This window comes from Rhinatrema bivittatum, chromosome 2 (assembly GCF_901001135.1).
Source record: "Rhinatrema bivittatum chromosome 2, aRhiBiv1.1, whole genome shotgun sequence".
Classification (NCBI taxonomy): Eukaryota; Metazoa; Chordata; class Amphibia; order Gymnophiona; family Rhinatrematidae; genus Rhinatrema; species Rhinatrema bivittatum.
In genome coordinates, this window is record NC_042616.1 from 813301027 (window position 1) to 813319269 (window position 18243).

General features: G+C 42.9%; 1 protein-coding gene across 3 annotated transcripts in view; it reads right to left on the reverse strand.

Moving 5' to 3' along the window:
- The window catches only part of LOC115085808 (alanine aminotransferase 2-like), a 62203-nt gene that overhangs the window by 27110 nt on the left and 16850 nt on the right, over positions 1-18243 (reverse strand). For all 3 annotated transcript variants that reach the window (XM_029592253.1, XM_029592252.1, XM_029592254.1), the window contains exons 4-5: positions 16378-16511; positions 1638-1881 (exon numbers count right to left, since the gene is read on the reverse strand). In XM_029592253.1, coding sequence (XP_029448113.1) covers positions 1638-1881; positions 16378-16511 — 378 coding nt within the window. The remainder of the gene's footprint in view (positions 1-1637; positions 1882-16377; positions 16512-18243) is intronic.

The following is an 18243-nucleotide window of genomic DNA, read 5'->3' on the forward strand; positions in this document are numbered from 1 at the left end:
GCAGAGATAGGCGATATCTTATAAGTGGTGCCTCCTGCCGCTTTGACTTTACGTGCGCAAGTGCCGACTCACGCACGAGGTGCAAAATTCACCTCTTTGGTTTTTTTGGAACCAGCCCAGCTTATTGAGGCTGAGCGCTTCTCTTGCTAGGGGTAAAATGAAAGATGCATTCCCCCTCCCCCCCACCAATGGCCTTAAGGAAGTCTTCCCTTTTGTAGGAAGACCCCAGGAGCTGCATGGGGTGTACGATGGCCCCCCCTCTCTCCTATCTATGTCTATGTATCCAAGCACTGTGTGGCGCAGGCCTAACATAAACATCCTAAGCTTAAACGCTTTTCCCCATATATTTGTAAGAAACGAGAAACCTCCCCCCCCCGCTTATTTCATTTCCGTTCCCTGTAAACCGATGCGACATCACTGATCTAACGTCGGTATATAAAAATGAATGAATAAATAAATAAATATATTGCTTCAAAAGACAAGATGGTCCCAGCCAGATGAGATGAAAGCAAATAGACGGTGCGTCCCGCAGAGTTCTCCCTTATAACTGCTCTTCTCTCAGGGACGTACAAGATAAGGCCCTCGACAGCCCCCCCCCCCCCGGGGACAACTGAAGTCTGAATGTTTGGACGCACCTCTGTGGGTTTTTGCTGGCTGGTTTGGTTCCCTCCACTTCTGCTGCCCATAGTTTAACCCAGGCCATCTACCGCCCCGCCCCCATCCCCCCCTCCCTAGAGCAAGGTGAGCCTTTCGTTTTTAACTCTTGGTCTCCCACTCTTCGGCACCTCTTGGAAGTCTCCAGCTAAACGAAGAGTGAATGGGTTAAAAGTTCTGGAGACTCCAACAGAATTCAGGATACCAGAGATTGTGGGGGGTGGCTCTCGGGTGAAATCTGGGTGAGAATCGGGATGGTCCGTGTGCAGAAAGAGGCTACTGGTGACGGTTTCCCTGATGAGAGCTGGACGTGATGTGAGATGGACGAGAAGGGAGAAGGAGAGCGGTTACATGCAGTGGCTCCCTGATGAGAGCTGGATGAGAATGGATAGGGTTAGAGGCTGTGCATAGTGGCTCCCTGATGAGAGCTGGATGTGAAGCAGTCACGAGTAAGGCTGTCCATGATGAGAAGGGAGAAGGAGAGCTGTCACATGCAATGGTTTCCTGATGAGAGCTGGATGAGAATGGATAGGGTTAGAGGCTGTGCATAATGGCTCCCTGATAAGAGCTGGATGGGGAGGAGTAAGGGGCGAGACAGCTGGGCTTCAGGCCTCAAGCTAAGACTCTGCTCTCCGGGGATGTCACGCAGGCAGCGGTCTTGGCCACTGTACAACAGCGACACCTACTGGCCAAACTTCAGAGGGGTCCAGATGATTGTCACTGTGACAGCTGGGCTACCTGGGGTGGGGAGATTAAGAACCAGGGACTGGTTCTGATGAAACTGAAAATCCAAAGGCGTAGGAGGAAACCACTGAATCAAAATAAATATTAATTATTATTGTTTGATCGTAGTTTTACAAAGTCGCCCTCATCAGGTTGGAAGACCTTTAAGGATGGAGAGATCTCACAGGAATCCCAGAGAGCAGGAGCGGGGAGAGCTGAAGCTCGGGGGCAGGTGGGAATCGGCACGGTGGCTCCGCTACCTGTGGGGTTGCCTGGGTTTATGACGCAGAGAACCTTGGGGTTGCAGTGCTTCCTGCCTTCCTGCACTGCTTGCCGTAACTCTGCCACGCGCAGGGCCCATCCGTTCGCTTCGTCCAGCTGGTAGGGCACCTTGACGGCATTCACCAGCACCAGAGCCTCGGTGTAGACTGGACAGTGAGGGACTGGGACCAGCACTCCTGTCTGTAGAGCTTCCTCTTCAGTGCACACCAAGGCCAGGACGTTCTGCAGGAGACAGAGAGGAGGGTTCAGATTCAGAAAACTTTACTGGCAAGACGGCTTTATGCGTTGCCAAAGTAATACACAGAACGATTAAAACAGAAAAACAAAACAACGATATAATAAAGGTAAAGTTGCAGGGTATTTGTAATCCGGACAGGCCACTGTCAGAGACAGAATGCTGGGCTCAGTGGCCCGTGGCCTGACCTAGCGTGGCAATTCTTATGTTTCTATGGGTTACGAAACGTGCAATAAAAAGGACAAGTCCTGGGTTCTGGTGCTGGTCCGTATTGCTCCGGGTCAGATAACATTTCTGGCCTCCGGGCAGGATCCCACAGAATTTGCCGCTCTTTCTCCCAGGATTGCTCGGAGTTTTTCCTGCTCCTTCTTTGTGGGAAGTCTTGGATTTTTCTCTGTCGGCTCTGGGAAATGTGCATCCCTGAATCTCTTTGTATTTTTGCGGGCTTTCCACTTCCAGTTTTGTCTGCATCTTTCTATTTCTAGTCTGTCATCGCCTGACTCTGCATTTGGTGAGGGGCCGCGGTGTGGCATTCTGTTTCTGTGCGGTGATCTGCGGCAGTCCCGATCATACCCAGGGGACTCTCCAGATTTCCCTCCCCTCGGAGACCCTGGGAAATTTGCATCAATTGCCGGGTCTCAGGGGAAACGCTGAAAACCTGCGGGCCCCTCTGTTTACTGCTCCATCCCCTCCCCTTCAGTAAGCCCGGAGCGCACACAGTGCAGGCAGCACCTGGAGAGAAACTGCGTCCCTGATTCCAGGACTTGGGACTCAGCTGAGGGCGCACAAGTCTGTGAGCTGTGACTTATAGAGGGGTGGGAGCGAGGAGAGTGCTGGGATCAAGGAGGGAGGAAAGGAAAAATGCCGGGGTCATCCCTGGAGGGGGAAAAGGTGGTGGCAGTGATGGATCAGCAGGGAAAGGGTGGACCAGGGAAAGCTGATGAGATGAAGGGGTAATTCATGGTGAACCTAGAAGATGTGGTAGACCTGATCGGCAAACTGAAGAGTAGTAAATCACCTGGACCAGATGGTATACAGCCCAGAGTTCTGAAGGAACTAAAAAATGAAATTTCAGACCTATTAGTAAAAATTTGTAACCTATCATTAAAATCATCCATTGTACCTGAAGACTGGAGGATAGCAAATGTAACCCCAATATTTAAAAAGGGCTCCAGGGGTGATCCGGGAAACTACAGATCAGTTAGCCTGACTTCAGTGCCAGGAAAAATTGTGGAAAGTGTTCTAAACATCAAAATCACAGAACATATAGAAAGACATGGTTTAATGGAACAAAGTTAGCATGGCTTTACCCAAGGCAAGTCTTGCCTCACAAATCTGCTTCATTTTTTTGAAGGAGTTAATAAGCATGTGGATAAAGGTGAACCGGTGGAAGTAGTGTACTTGGATTTTCAGAAGGCGTTTGACAAAGTTCCTCATGAGAGGCTTCTAGGAAAAGTAAAAAGTCATGGGATAGGTGGCGATGTCCTTTCGTGGATTGCAAACTGGCTAAAAGACAGGAAACAGAGAGTAGGATTAAATGGACAATTTTCTCAGTGGAAGGGAGTGGACAGTGGAGTGCCTCAGGGATCTGTATTAGGACCCTTACTTTTTAATATATTTATAAATGATCTGGAAAGAAATACGACGAGTGAGGTAATCAAATTTGCAGATGACACAAAATTGTTCAGAGTATTTAAATCACAAGCAGATTGTGATAAATTGCAGGAAGAACTTGTGAGACTGGAAAATTGGGCATCCAAATGGCAGATGAAATTTAATGTGGATAAGTGCAAGGTGATGCATATAGGGAAAAATAACCCATGCTACAATTACACAATGTTGGGTTCCATATTAGGTGCTACAACCCAAGAAAGAGATCTAGGCGTCATAGTGGATAACACATTGAAATCGTCAGCTCAGTGTGCTGCAGCAGTCAAAAAAGCAAACAGAATGTTGGGAATTATTAGAAAAGGAAAGGTGAATAAAACGGAAAATGTCATAATGCCTCTGTATCGCTCCATGGTGAGACCGCACCTTGAATACTGTGTACAAATCTGGTCGCCGCATCTCAAAAAAGATATAATTGCGATGGAGAAGGTACAGAGAAGGGCTACCAAAATGATAAGGGGAATGGAACAGCTTTCCTATGAGGAAGGCATTGGGGTAATCTGGCCTGTTCCTCCAGGAACTTGTCCAAACCTCTGCTAAACCCCGCTTTTCTAGTCACCTTGACCATCTCATCCAGCAATGGTTAAGCATTCACTTAACCCGCAATCAAGCTGTGGAACAAATTCCACAGCTTGATTGTGGGTTAAGTGAAAAATATGTTTCCAATTTGTTTTAATTTTTTTTTTTTAATTTTTTATTTATGCGTTTCAAAAAATAATACATTGAAATTGAATTTAGATACAGTAATCTACTCATTTGACAAAACAAATAAAAAAACTTTAAGAATATCAAGATATGTATCATCCTTAAAGTATGTGGTAATCCACTGGGGGTTAACAAATTAAATGAGCGACAATTAGGAAATGAGAATAAACTCAATATACAAATGAAAAAATAAGGTAGTGCTTCCTTTTACCATATCTCCTAACTAAGCTAGAGCATATTAGGTCACTGAATCCAAATAAACTCTCAGTTGAGAAACATCATAAAAGATATATTTTTGATTTAGACGAGTTATTTCGCATTTACAAGGAAATCTTACTAACATTTTCCCTCCTTTGTCTTGTACTATATTTTTCATTGCAAGAAATTGTTTTCTCCTAGCCTGTGTCTGACGAGACAGGTCAGGGTACATCCAGATAGGGGCACCATAAAACTTTTCCAACCTTCTTCTCATATAAATGCGGAATACTGCATCTCTATCTGCTGAGAAAACAAAAGATACATGCAAGGTGGCTCTGGTTTCTATTTTTGTATCTACTGACGCTTCAAGTATTTCAGATATATTTAACTGTGCCTTCTCAGATTTATTCTCTATCTCCTCCTTACCCTTCTTCTTTTCCACATAATAGATCTTAGCAATAGGGGGAATAGATTTTTGTGGCATTTGAAGTATACTAACAAGATATTCCTTAAACATCTCCAAGGGTGCCATCAAATCATGTTGGGGAAAATTTAAAATCCTCAAATTCAAGTACTTCAAAGAGTTTTCAATGGCTTCAAGTCTTTTGTCATACAATATCTCCATTTTAGTAATTTTTTGAGTACTGCTTTGAATACCATTTATTCTCTTGTCCAATTCTTGATGTTGTACTTCCAATTTTGAGACCTCAGTTTCAATTTTGATGAAGCGTTGATTTGATGCCTCTGTAGTCTTTGTTAAATTTACTATTGTAGCTTCTAAAGATTTTATTGCCAACCATATAGAGCCCATTGTTATATCTTCAGTTTTATTAGACTGCGATTGTTCACTTGGACCAGTTAGGCCTCCTTTAGCTTGGTCTCCCTTTCCCACCAATTCAGTTAAAGACTCATTTGTCAAATGATCTGAAGAAACTAATTGTGGCGGAGGAGGAGTATTAGGAGCTCCCGGTGATAGAGATGCCTCGGCCAGAGGAATTAGCACTCGCTCCGCAACTATTTCCTCAGCGGCCATATCTATCGGTTAATTTGAAGCAGCTGGTGAGAAGAAGGCTGATATCTGTGGCTGAACAGGCACAGGATTGGGAGATGAAGTTAATACCTCCCTAATCCTTGCCTTTCTTTTAGTATGAGGCATTAAATTAAGAGGATAACAAATTTCTCAGATTCAGTCCTTCCAAATCCTCACTTCCTTATTATATATTATAATTACACCTCCAGTGGCTGAAGGAGATATATCGAAGGAGAAGAAATGTTTATTTACTCACTCGTTTTTCTTCTGGGTAAGGATATATCCACAGGCAAACTTGTCCAAAATTCTCCAACAAGGGAGGAAGTGACGTCAGCCATACTAATGGCTGCCTAACTATTGGGAGGAAGTGACGTCAGCCATACTAATGGCTGCCTAACTATCGAGCTCCCGAACACCCCCCGATAAAATCAATCTAAACAGAGGTTAACCGGCGTTTAAAAAATATTTAGTTAGAGCGGTTCACTCCTAGAACTCTTGGGAATGTCAGCAAAAAGAAAGACAGTGGACTTTCAGTGTTTTTCGTATCAAAAAGGAGACACTGAAACTGAAGCTCAGATGGATGCCGCAGCTGCGACGCTGACTGCCTCGCAGGAGCCAGAAGATGATTTTAATGTGTCGTCCGACGGGGCGCCTTCGCGATCTGAATTTAGATCCTGGTTCTGCAGCATTCGGCAGGACTTAAAAACGTACAAAAAAGAAATACACGACATGATGGAAGATTTCCGGGAAGAGCTGCATTCAGTCGGTAGGAGAGTGGATGATATTGACGGCAGGCTGGACGGGCAATCCGTAATTACCACACAAATGCAGGAGGTATGCGCCGATTTACAGGAGGAAAACGCAGCCATGAGGGCTAAGATGGCCGACCTTGAAAACCGAGCGCGACGGGGGAACCTCAGTTTTCGGGGCTTTCTGGAGAATGCTGACAACAACAACTGTGAGCAGCTTATTGCCCGATTTTGCTTACACTTACTGCAGCTAGCAGGAACTGATACTTCAGCAGGGGATGAGGACATCAAAATAGACAGGGCTCATCGAGCGTTGCGAGCTGCCCGGGCAAATCTCCCACGAGACATCATCGTGAGTTTTCATAATTACACGCAGAAGGAGAGGATAGCGGTGGCAGCCAGACAACAGAATAAATGGCAATGGGAGAATCAAGAAATTTCGATTTATGCGGACCTTTCGCAGGCGACGCTGAAAGCAGATTTGAATTTCGAGAGGTCACACAATTTCTAAGGCAGAAGAACATAAAATATCGCTGGCTCCACCCGTTCGGCCTAGCCTTCACATGGGAAGGGGTGACAACGCAGCTGCATACAGCGGAAGAGGCAGCAATAATTTTGAAAGATAAGGGATACCAGCCTTCTGCAAAGGAGAACGGTAAACCCCGAGCATCAATACCCAGGGATCAGCTACCCAGATGGCGGAGGGCTACATCCAGAAACAGCAGACTGAAAAGAAATTCGGACTCCACTAAACCAGCCGCTGGGAAAACCTGAAGGACAGGCTCTTGGACTAAGTTCCTAACTAAACAATGAATGGTTCCTGAGTACAGCGCACTGTGGGGACCTGATGTTCCTTAAAAGTATACTATGACTGGTTAAGTTACAAGAATTTAAAGTTTAACTAATGTTATCTTGTTCTATAAGTTCGGTTACCTATACTATTGTACAAGGGGGGATGGATAGGGAGTGATGATTGTTATTGTCTTCCTCCACAGGTTGAGTACAGATGGGTCTGCAGGGAGGAATACGCAGATCTGCCCAGAGGGAGGGGAGGGGGAAGGGGTGGGGGAGGGAAAGTAAATGGGAAGGGGCAAGAGTTGGGAATCAAAATCCTATAAGCGATACCAAAACTATAGTTGTGTGTGTGTGTCCGGGGGTGGCTATTAGAGGGCTGCGAAGACTCCAAAATGAGATTAGAGCCCGGGTTCCTTATGCACCAGGTAGAGGATATTGTGGAAGCATAATATGGCGTCTATGCGCATAGTGTCCCTTAATGTGAAGGGACTCAACACCCCTCAGAAGAGAAGACTATTATATAGGGAATTGGGACACTTAAGGGCTGATATCGTCTTTCTCCAAGAGACGCATTTGAAGGCAAGGTATGAAGCACTGATGACTTCTTCAGCATACCCATATCAGTATTATGCAGCCAGTTCAAAAAAAGCTAAATATGCAGGAGTGGGGGTATTGTTCGCACAATCCATGGTATTTGAATGTAAGAGCTGCGTTAGAGACCCATTAGGTCGTTATCTTATTTTAGTTATCTCTATAAATGGGGTAATATACACATTAGTCAATATCTACGCTCCTAACAAAGAACAAGGTTCATTTTTGGATCAATTGAATACTATGCTTCGTACTTATGGCCAAGGCTATTTATTAGTGGGCGGTGATTTTAATTTAGTACGGTGTCCCTCCATGGACGCCTCGAGGGGTCATGTCGCCTCCTCTGGTTCCCATAGAGCACGGTTGCAGGAGCTGATGGACCAGTGGCAACTTCTCGATACTTGGAGAATGTTATATCCTACCACACGCTCTTACACTTTTTATTCTGCATCCCATCTCTCCTATACCAGAATAGATTACCTTTTATCAGACAGGGGGCTTTTCAACCATATAAGGAAGGCTGACATCAACCCCGTGGTTTGGTCTGATCACGCCGCTGTAATCATAGAGGTTGATCTTAGTGGGTATGATGCAGGAGTAAAATTTTGGCGCTTGAATGAGTCATTATTGGGGGATGAGGATTATAATAAGACCCTCATTGATAATATTAAGAACTTCTTTGAACACAATGATTCCAATGATGTCTCTCCCCCAGTGGTCTGGGATGCGTTTAAGGCGTATCTTTGGGGATTGCTGATCTCGCGGGGTACCTATATAAAAAAACGAGATTTGCAGGTGGCTCAGGAATTACGAGCTACTATAAAACACTTATCCCAACAGCACCAAGCCACTGGAGCAGGCAAGATTCTAACAAAACTATCAAAAACTAGAGAGGATTTATTGCGGTTAGAATCAGCAAAGATCAATCATCATATGCAATTAACGAAGCAAGAATACTATGAGGGAGGAAATAAAGCGGGGAAGCACCTGGCCCATAAATTAAAACACCTCCAATATCAGAATAATATAGCTAAAATTAAAACTGAAAATGATGTGATACTTACTAACAATACAGATATCCGCAAGAGATTCTTAGAGTTTTACTCCAATCTCTATGGCGTAAATAAGGCTATACAACAAGGGCAAGTAGATGAATACCTGTCTAATACGCCTTTACCTTGCTTACCTCCCGAGGCCCACGATATATTGGAGGCTGAGATTACAACAGCTGAAATTCTAGAAAGTATTCATTCGCTGAAGATAGGCAAGTCACCTGGCCCGGATGGTTTGACGGCAAAGTTCTATAAGCAATTTGGTCCCTACATTGTGGCACATTTGCAAAAGTATACAATTCTTTAAGGGGAGGCACCTCATTGGGACCCCAAGCTAATCTGGCGGGCATAACAGTTCTCCCTAAACCGGGCCGTTACCCCACAATTTGTGGCTCATATCGCCCGATCTCATTGATTAATTTAGATCTTAAAATACTAGCGAGAATCTTAGCGGGCCACATGAATAAATATATTCTTGATATTATACATCAGGATCAAGCAGGATTCATGCCAGGGAGGATGGCGGGCGATAATATACGCAAGTTAGTTAATTTACTTTGGATCGCCCAGGAGCGAACAGACGAATCATTGCTCCTCTCCATTGATGCGGAAAAAGCATTCGACATGGTCCACTGGCCATTCTTATTCGGGGTATTGAAGAAGATGGGATTTGGTTCTTATTTTTGTGAGTGGATCCGCAAATTATATGAGAAGCCAAAAGCTTGTCTAAAGATTAACGGAGGGTACTCCGATAGTTTTGAGGTTGAGAGGGGCACGAGGCAGGGGTGCCCACTATCTCCCTTGCTCTTTGCTATATTCCTGGAACCCCTGGCGATTCATGTGAGACTTAATCATGAGGTTCAGGGACTTGAGGTGGGTGGGCTATGCCATAAACTTTGTCTTTTTGCTGATGATGTCATCTTCACAGTCCGAGACCCACATAGATCCCTATTAGAATTAGAACAAGAAATACGACAGTTCAGTAATGTCTCAGGGTATAAAGTGAATTGGGATAAATCGGAAATATTAAATGTTACGTGCTCCCAAGACATGGTACGATATTTAAAACCTTTGCATCCATTTCGATGGGCTAATCAAAAACTCAAATACCTGGGAGTTTACTTGACTCCCCACCCTAAAGATTTATTTGCTTCTAATTACACTCCCCTCATCAAAAAAATCTTTTTTGATTTGGACAAATGGCATAGACTACCCATTTCCTGGTTGGGCCGAATTGCCACCATTAAAATGAATACTCTGCCTAAACTGTTATATTTGTTTCAGTCCCTTCCAATTGCCATACCAGAGGCGGCCATAAAATACTGGCAACGGAGGTTTTTTGGCTTTATCTGGCATAGGCGGCCCCCTAGGGTTAGCAAACGGATACTGTACCAATCAAACAGGAGGGGGGACTCAGTGTACCCAATTTCTATTGGTATTATATAGCAGGACAGCTGCGACCGATGGTAGCCTGGCACGATGAACGAGATCCGAAGCATTGGGTCCAGATAGAACAAGAAAGGGTGAGGGGAATGATGTTAACGGCTATGCCTTGGCAATATGCTTCCCACTACTAGACATACATTATCCATCTGCAGGAAGTGGAGATCTAAATTGGTAGGAGCTAAGACATATTTCCACCTCACTAGCCTTTATCACAATACTGCCTTCCAGCCAGGTATCCCAGCGCCGGCATTCCAAGCTTGGAAGGAGAGGTCCATACAGCGCCTGGAACATATATGGGGCGATGGTAGACTATTCTCCTTTGCTCAACTTAGTGACAAATTTTCCCTCCCATGCACGGAATTTTTAGCATACAAGCAAATTTCACATTTTTGCTTATCCCAGGGTATACCAGCGGATTTACAAGTAGGGAAAACATTATTTGAAGGCTATTGCTCGGCCCCGCATAGGCACCAAGGACTACTATCTAAAATTTATAAGTTAATAAATACCAAATGCGTGGTGGTCCCTCCCCATATCAAGGCTTGGAACAGTGATCTTAATAGGGAGGTTACTGATGCCGATTGGGAGCAGATATATCTTAATGTCCCAAAGCCTCTGTTTCCTCCACCCTTATAGAAAATGGGTATAAAATGCTGTACCGTTGGTATATAACACCTGAACGCTTGTGGAAAATAATACCAAATCATGCTGGTAATTGCTGGAGGGGATGTAATACTAGGGGCACCTTTTTGCATATGTGGTGGGAAGGTGAATGTATCAAACCCCTGTGGAAACAATTGGAACAATGGCTTTCGAAGATATTAGCCATTTCGATATGCCTCTCGATGGAAAGTGCATTATTAAATACATCACTTAATAAGGATCTGCCTACCATACCGGAGATTGGTATACAAGCCTGTATAGCAACGAGGTTGGAAATTGCAAGAATGTGGAAGACTAAAACTGGACCGTCATTTGCTGCTGTCCTAAGCAGATTAGACCACATTTGCACTATGAGTCACATCACAGCTGGAAAGCACAAGAAGATGGAGAAATTTCATCAAATGTGGGACCAATATCTTCGCTGGAGAGCTAAATGGGACCCTTAGATTTTTGGTCAAACATGGACCTTTGGACACACTTCAACACTTTAATAACTTCAAATACTTAAGCCTTTTGATAATATGTAGTTTGGTGGTTTATTGTTCTATGCTCATTCCCGAACAGAGATCAACATGTATTAGAGAGAAGGGGAATATATCAGGGGATAATTGGGAAATGTGGTGCTTACATGGTTGGCTTTGCAGTTTGCTGATTGTATGAGAGTTTAACTTGCACCAATAAAACTGTTAAACAAACAAAAAAAAAAATCTCCAACAAAGCCGCGCGCCCCTTTGACGCGTCGACGTCGTCGATGCGCCGCAGGGGGCTGGCCTTTATACTCAGCCAGTCACCCCTTGATGACGTAGGTGCACAGAGGAGAAATTGCAGGCAGTCGGGGGGGCCGGGAAGGCCTAGCAATCCTCACCCTCTCGTCTCTCCAAGGCAAAAAACGGCAAATGTCCCACAAAGAGATGGGTATTCCTCACCCTTCAGGTAACTAGCTCCTTCGTTCCTTCCTCCTCTCCAATTTGTTTTAAATTTGCTGCATCCTAGTTTCTTGGATTGTCCCCTAGTCCTTGTACTGTCTGAAAGGGTAAATAATATTCTCTGTTTACTCGTTCCATTCCACTCATTATTTTACAGACCTCTATCATATCTCCCCTCAGCCATCTTTTCTCCAAGCTGAAGCGTCCTAACCTCTTTAGCCTTTCCTCATAGGGGAATTGTTCATCCCCTTTATCATCTTGGTCACCCTTCTCTGTTCCTTTTCTAATTCTGCTATATCTTTCTTGAGATGTGGTGACCAGAACTGCACACAGTACTCATGATGAGGTCGCACCATGGAATGATACAGAGACATTATGATATTCTCTGTTTTATTCTCCATTCCTTTCCTAATAATCCCCAGCATTCTGTTTGTGTATGATATATGAACACAAGATGAGGATGCACCATGGAGTGATACAGAGGCATTATGATATTCTTTGTGTTATTCTCCATTCCTTTCCTAATAATCCCCAGCATTCTGTTTGTGTATGATATATGAACACAAGATGAGGATGCACCATGGAGTGATACAGAGACATTATGATATTCTCTGTTTTATTCTCCATTCCTTTCCTAATAATCCCCAGCATTCTGTTTGTGTATGATATATGAACACAAGATGAGGATGCACCATGGAGTGATACAGAGACATTATGATATTCTCTGTTTTATTCTCCATTCCCTTCCTAATAATCCCCAGCATTCTGTTTGTGTATGATATATGAACACAAGATGAGGTCCCACCATGGAGTGATACAGAGGCATTATGATATTCTCTGTTTTATTCTCCATTCCTTTCCTAATAATCCCCAGCATTCTGTTTGTGTATGATATATGAACACAAGATAAGGTCACACCATGGAGTGATACAGAGGCATTATGATATTCTCTGTTTTATTCTCCATTCCTTTCCTAATAATCCCCGGCATTCTGTTTGTATATGATATATGAACACAAGATGAGGATGCACCATGGAGTGATACAGAGGCATTATGATATTCTCTGTTTAATTCTCCATTCCTTTCCTAATAATCCCCAGCATTCTGTGTGTGTATGATATATGAACACAAGATGAGGATGCACCATGGAGTGATACAGAGACATTATGATATTCTCTGTTTTATTCTCCATTCCTTTCCTAATAATCCCCAGCATTCTGTGTGTGTATGATATATGAACACAAGATGAGGATGCACCATGGAGTGATACAGAGACATTATGATATTCTCTGTTTTATTCTCCATTCCTTTCCTAATAATCCCCAGCATTCTGTTTGTGTATGATATATGAACACAAGATGAGGATGCACCATGGAGCGATACAGAGACAGTATGATATTCTCTGTTTTATTCTCCACTCCTTTCCTAATAATCCCCAGCATTCTGTTTGTGTATGATATATGAACACAAGATGAGGTCACACCATGGAGTGATACAGAGGCATTATGATATTCTCTGTTTTATTCTCCATTCCTTTCCTAATAATCCCCAGCATCCTGTTTGTGTATGATGTATGAACACAAGATGAGGATGCACCATGGAGTGATACAGAGGCATTATGATATTCTCTGTTTTATTCTCCATTCCTTTCCTAATAATCCCCAGCATTCTGTTTGTGTATGATATATGAACACAAGATAAGGTCACACCATGGAGTGATACAGAGGCATTATGATATTCTCTGTTTTATTCTCCATTCCTTTCCTAATAATCCCCGGCATTCTGTTTGTATATGATATATGAACACAAGATGAGGATGCACCATGGAGTGATACAGAGGCATTATGATATTCTCTGTTTAATTCTCCATTCCTTTCCTAATAATCCCCAGCATTCTGTGTGTGTATGATATATGAACACAAGATGAGGATGCACCATGGAGTGATACAGAGACATTATGATATTCTCTGTTTTATTCTCCATTCCTTTCCTAATAATCCCCAGCATTCTGTGTGTGTATGATATATGAACACAAGATGAGGATGCACCATGGAGTGATACAGAGACATTATGATATTCTCTGTTTTATTCTCCATTCCTTTCCTAATAATCCCCAGCATTCTGTTTGTGTATGATATATGAACACAAGATGAGGTCGCACCATGGAGCGATACAGAGGCATTATGATATTCTCTGTGTTATTCTCCATTCCTTTCCTAATAATCCCCAGCATCCTGTTTGTGTATGATATATGAACACAAGATAAGGATGCACCATGGAGTGATACAGAGACATTATGATATTCTCTGTTTTATTCTCCATTCCTTTCCTAATAATCCCCAGCATTCTGTTTGTGTATGATATATGAACACAAGATGAGGTCGCACCATGGAGTGATACAGAGGCATTATGATATTCTCTGTTTTATTCTCCATTCCTTTCCTAATAATCCCCAGCATTCTGTTTGTGTATGATATATGAACTCAAGATGAGGATGCACCATGGAGTGATACAGAGGTATTATGATATTCTCTGATTTATTCTCCATTCCTTTCCTAATAATCCCCAGCATTCTGTTTGTGTATGATATATGAACACAAGATGAGGTCACACCATGGAGTGATACAGAGGCATTATGATATTCTCTGTTTTATTCTCCATTCCTTTCCTAATAATCCCCAGCATCCTGTTTGTGTATGATATATGAACACAAGATGAGGATGCACCATGGAGTGATACAGAGGCATTATGATATTCTCTGTTTTATTCTCCATTCCTTTCCTAATAATCCCCAGCATTCTGTGTGTGTATGATATATGAACACAAGATGAGGATGCACCATGGAGTGATTCAGAGGCATTATGATATTCTCTGTTTTATTCTCCATTCCTTTCCTAATAATCCCCGGCATCCTGTTTGTGTATGATGTATGAACACAAGATGAGGATGCACCATGGAGTGATACAGAGGCATTATGATATTCTCTGTTTTATTCTCCATTCCTTTCCTAATAATCCCCAGCATTCTGTTTGTGTATGATATATGAACACAAGATGAGGATGCACCATGGAGTGATACAGAGGCATTATGATATTCTCTGTTTTATGCTCCATTCCTTTCCTCATAATCCCCAGCATTCTGTTTGTGTATGATATATGAACACAAGATGAGGATGCACCATGGAGTGATACAGAGGCATTATGATATTCTCTGTTTTATTCTCCATTCCTTTCCTAATAATTCCTAGCATTCTGTTTGTGTATGATATATGAACACAAGATGAGGATGCACCATGGAGTGATACAGAGGCATTATGATATTCTCTGTTTTATTCTCCATTCCTTTCCTAATAATCCCTAGCATTCTGTTTGTGTATGATATATGAACACAAGATGAGGTCACACCATGGAGTGATACAGAGGCATTATGATATTCTCTGTCTTATTCTCCATTCCTTTCCTAATAATCCCCAGCATTCTGTTTGTGTATGATATATGAACACAAGATGAGGATGCACCATGGAGTGATACAGAGGCATTATGATATTCTCTGTTTTATTCTCCATTCCTTTCCTGATAATCCCCAGCACTCTGTTTGTGTATGATATATGAACACAAGATGAGGATGCACCATGGAGTGATACAGAGGCATTATGATATTCTCTGTTTTATTCTCCATTCCTTTCCTAATAATCCCCAGCATTCTGTTTGTGTATGATATATGAACACAAGATGAGGATGCACCATGGAGTGATACAGAGGCATTATGATATTCTCTGTGTTATTCTCCATTCCTTTCCTAATAATCCCTAGCATTCTGTTTGTGTATGATATATGAACACAAGATGAGGATGCACCATGGAGTGATACAGAGACATTATGATATTCTCTGTTTTATTCTCCATTCCTTTCCTAATAATCCCCAGCATTCTGTTTGTGTATGATATAGGAACAGAAGATGAGGATGCACCATGGAGTGATACAGAGGCATTATGATATTCTCTGTTTTATTCTCCATTCCCTTCCTCATAATCCCTAGCACTCTATTTGCTTTCATGGCTGCGGCTGCACACTGAGCCGAGGATTTCTACACATTGTTCACAATTAATCCAAGATAATTTTCCTTGCTGGTTACTTCTAAATTAGGACCCAGCATTGTGCAACTGTGCCTTGGAATATTTTGCCTTATGTGTATCACATTGCACTTACCCACATTAAAATTTCATCTGCCAATTGGATGCCCAGTTCTGGCATGGTTCCTTCTCCAGTTTCTCAGTGCTTGCTCGTGTTTTAACTACTTTGAATAATTTTGTGTCACCTGCAGATCTGATCACCTCGCTTCGATTTCCAGATCATTTGTGAATATATTAAACAGCACCATTGTTTCATATTCGTAGAGTCTGATTTACAAAGAGTGCATTCATGGAGATCGAGAGGTTTGGCAGGTGCATTGACGGATCTGTTCATTAAAGTCATTGGAGACAGGAGTGGTTCTGTAGGACTCTCTTCGTATAAGTAGTAGTAGGAAGGAAGCTGGAAACTACAGGCCAGAGGTCTCAGAGTCAACAGACTCCTCGGGCCAGTATTTTAACCCTATTGAAAGATGGATGCTTGAATTTGCTCCTTCCCCCCCGTATGTCTTCTGTTAATCCTTCACTCACCTTGATAAACAGGGAGGCTTCAGGGAACATAATGATATTCCTGGGGTTAGAGGGGATCCCGCCATCTCTTCTCTCGATGAACTTGGCAACTTTCTGCGGTATGGAAGAGCATATGTATCTCAAATTATAGCAACCTTAAAACAAAAGAGAAAAGGATCGGTTCAGTTTCTGCTGCTAGGAGCAGGGGTGGATTTGCCTACTGGGGCTTCAACGCATGGCCCCTGTGGTCCAATCCAGCCAATCACGTGGTTGGTGACAGCTGCAGCCGTTCCAGGCCTGCAAAGCCACTGCGACCAACCCCAGGCACCACAGTAACTCTTCTCTGCAGCGGGAGCCTCCCCCCGAGGCTTCTCCACTTGACCTGCTAAATATGACCGGCAGCAGTGCTAGCGACCTGAGCCTGCTCGCCACAGGTCAGTGGTAGCGACCTGAGCCTGCTTCCCAACAGGCTGCACTCCCCACCCACTAATACCACGGCTGCAGGATACGCTCTCACTGCTTCCCCTCACATCCGTCCTGCTTCTTCGGTGGCAGAAGGCAGTGAGCAGACCTCTCACCACTGCCTCAATGCCAATTCATTACTTCCCGTTGCTCTCTGCTGCTGGCTCCCCTCAACCTCCGGCTAGTAAAAAATAGTAAATAAAAAAGCCCCAGCATCATTATCTTCTAGCCCACCCTTCTCTTACCAAGGGATCTCCCACTCAGAACATCAACAGGCAGTCCTGCCTGGATCTTCCCTGAATACCAGTGTGAGTAAAAACATTTTTAATTCATTCACAGGTGGCAGGGGATTAGAATGAGCATGAGAGTGTGCAGGTGAGACAATAAGCATGTGTGTGACTGTGCAAGTAAGCATGCATGAGTGTGAAAACATGCTTGAGCATATGTGAGAGTGTGAGAACAGAGTGAGCATATATTTGTGTAAGGGAGAATGTGTGTATGTGTTAGAAAGAGCATGATCGTGTGTGTGAGAAAGTATGTGCATGTCGGCGAGAGGGTAAAATTGTGTAAGCGAGAGCATGTGTGTATATATGAGAGCGTTTGTATGTGAGAGCACGTATGTGTTGGAGCAAGAGCATGAGAGTGTGTGTGAACAAGAGTGTGAGAACATATGTGTGTGTGAGTGAGAGCATGAGAGAGAGCATATATGTGCGTGTTTGTGTGTAAGTAAGAGTGTGAGAGAGACAGCATGTATGTAAGGAAGAACTTGAGAGAGCTGTGTCTGTGAGTATGAGTGTGACAGAGAGCATATGTATGTGTGTGAGTTAGTGGTGTAGCCAAAACTGATTTCTTTGGGTGAGCACAAGGTGAACATGGGTGGGCTGTAGGCATGCAAGTCTAAGACCTACCAGTTGTACTCTTATTGATAAATAATGTCATATACTGCACCTACAATGGCTTTGTAAGTAGTTTGCAACAGCCATTATGCATCATGCATGAAACTTTAAAATATTTTACCTCAATTATTTCCAGCACTTACCAGCATTAAAAATTCCTTATTAATCTATATTAAATGTATTTGATATTTATTTCAGTTCATAAATGCACAAGTATATCATGTAAAAAGCAAAGAAAACAAACTATCAGATCCAATCAATCGTGTATTTAAAAAAATTAAATGTTTTCTTTCATGAACCCTCTTTGCAGAAAGCCAGAAATCATCATAACTACAATAAAATATCATTAATCGTCAGCACAGGTGCAGAGCAGAGCTAGGCCAATTCACATTATTTATTTTTACAACATTTATTACCTGCCCTTCCTACATTCAGGGTGGGGTACAATAAAACACACATAATGAGTTACGAATAAGTAACAAAGAGTAAATAAAAATACACCAAAATACAGTACAGCGGTTGCAGTAGA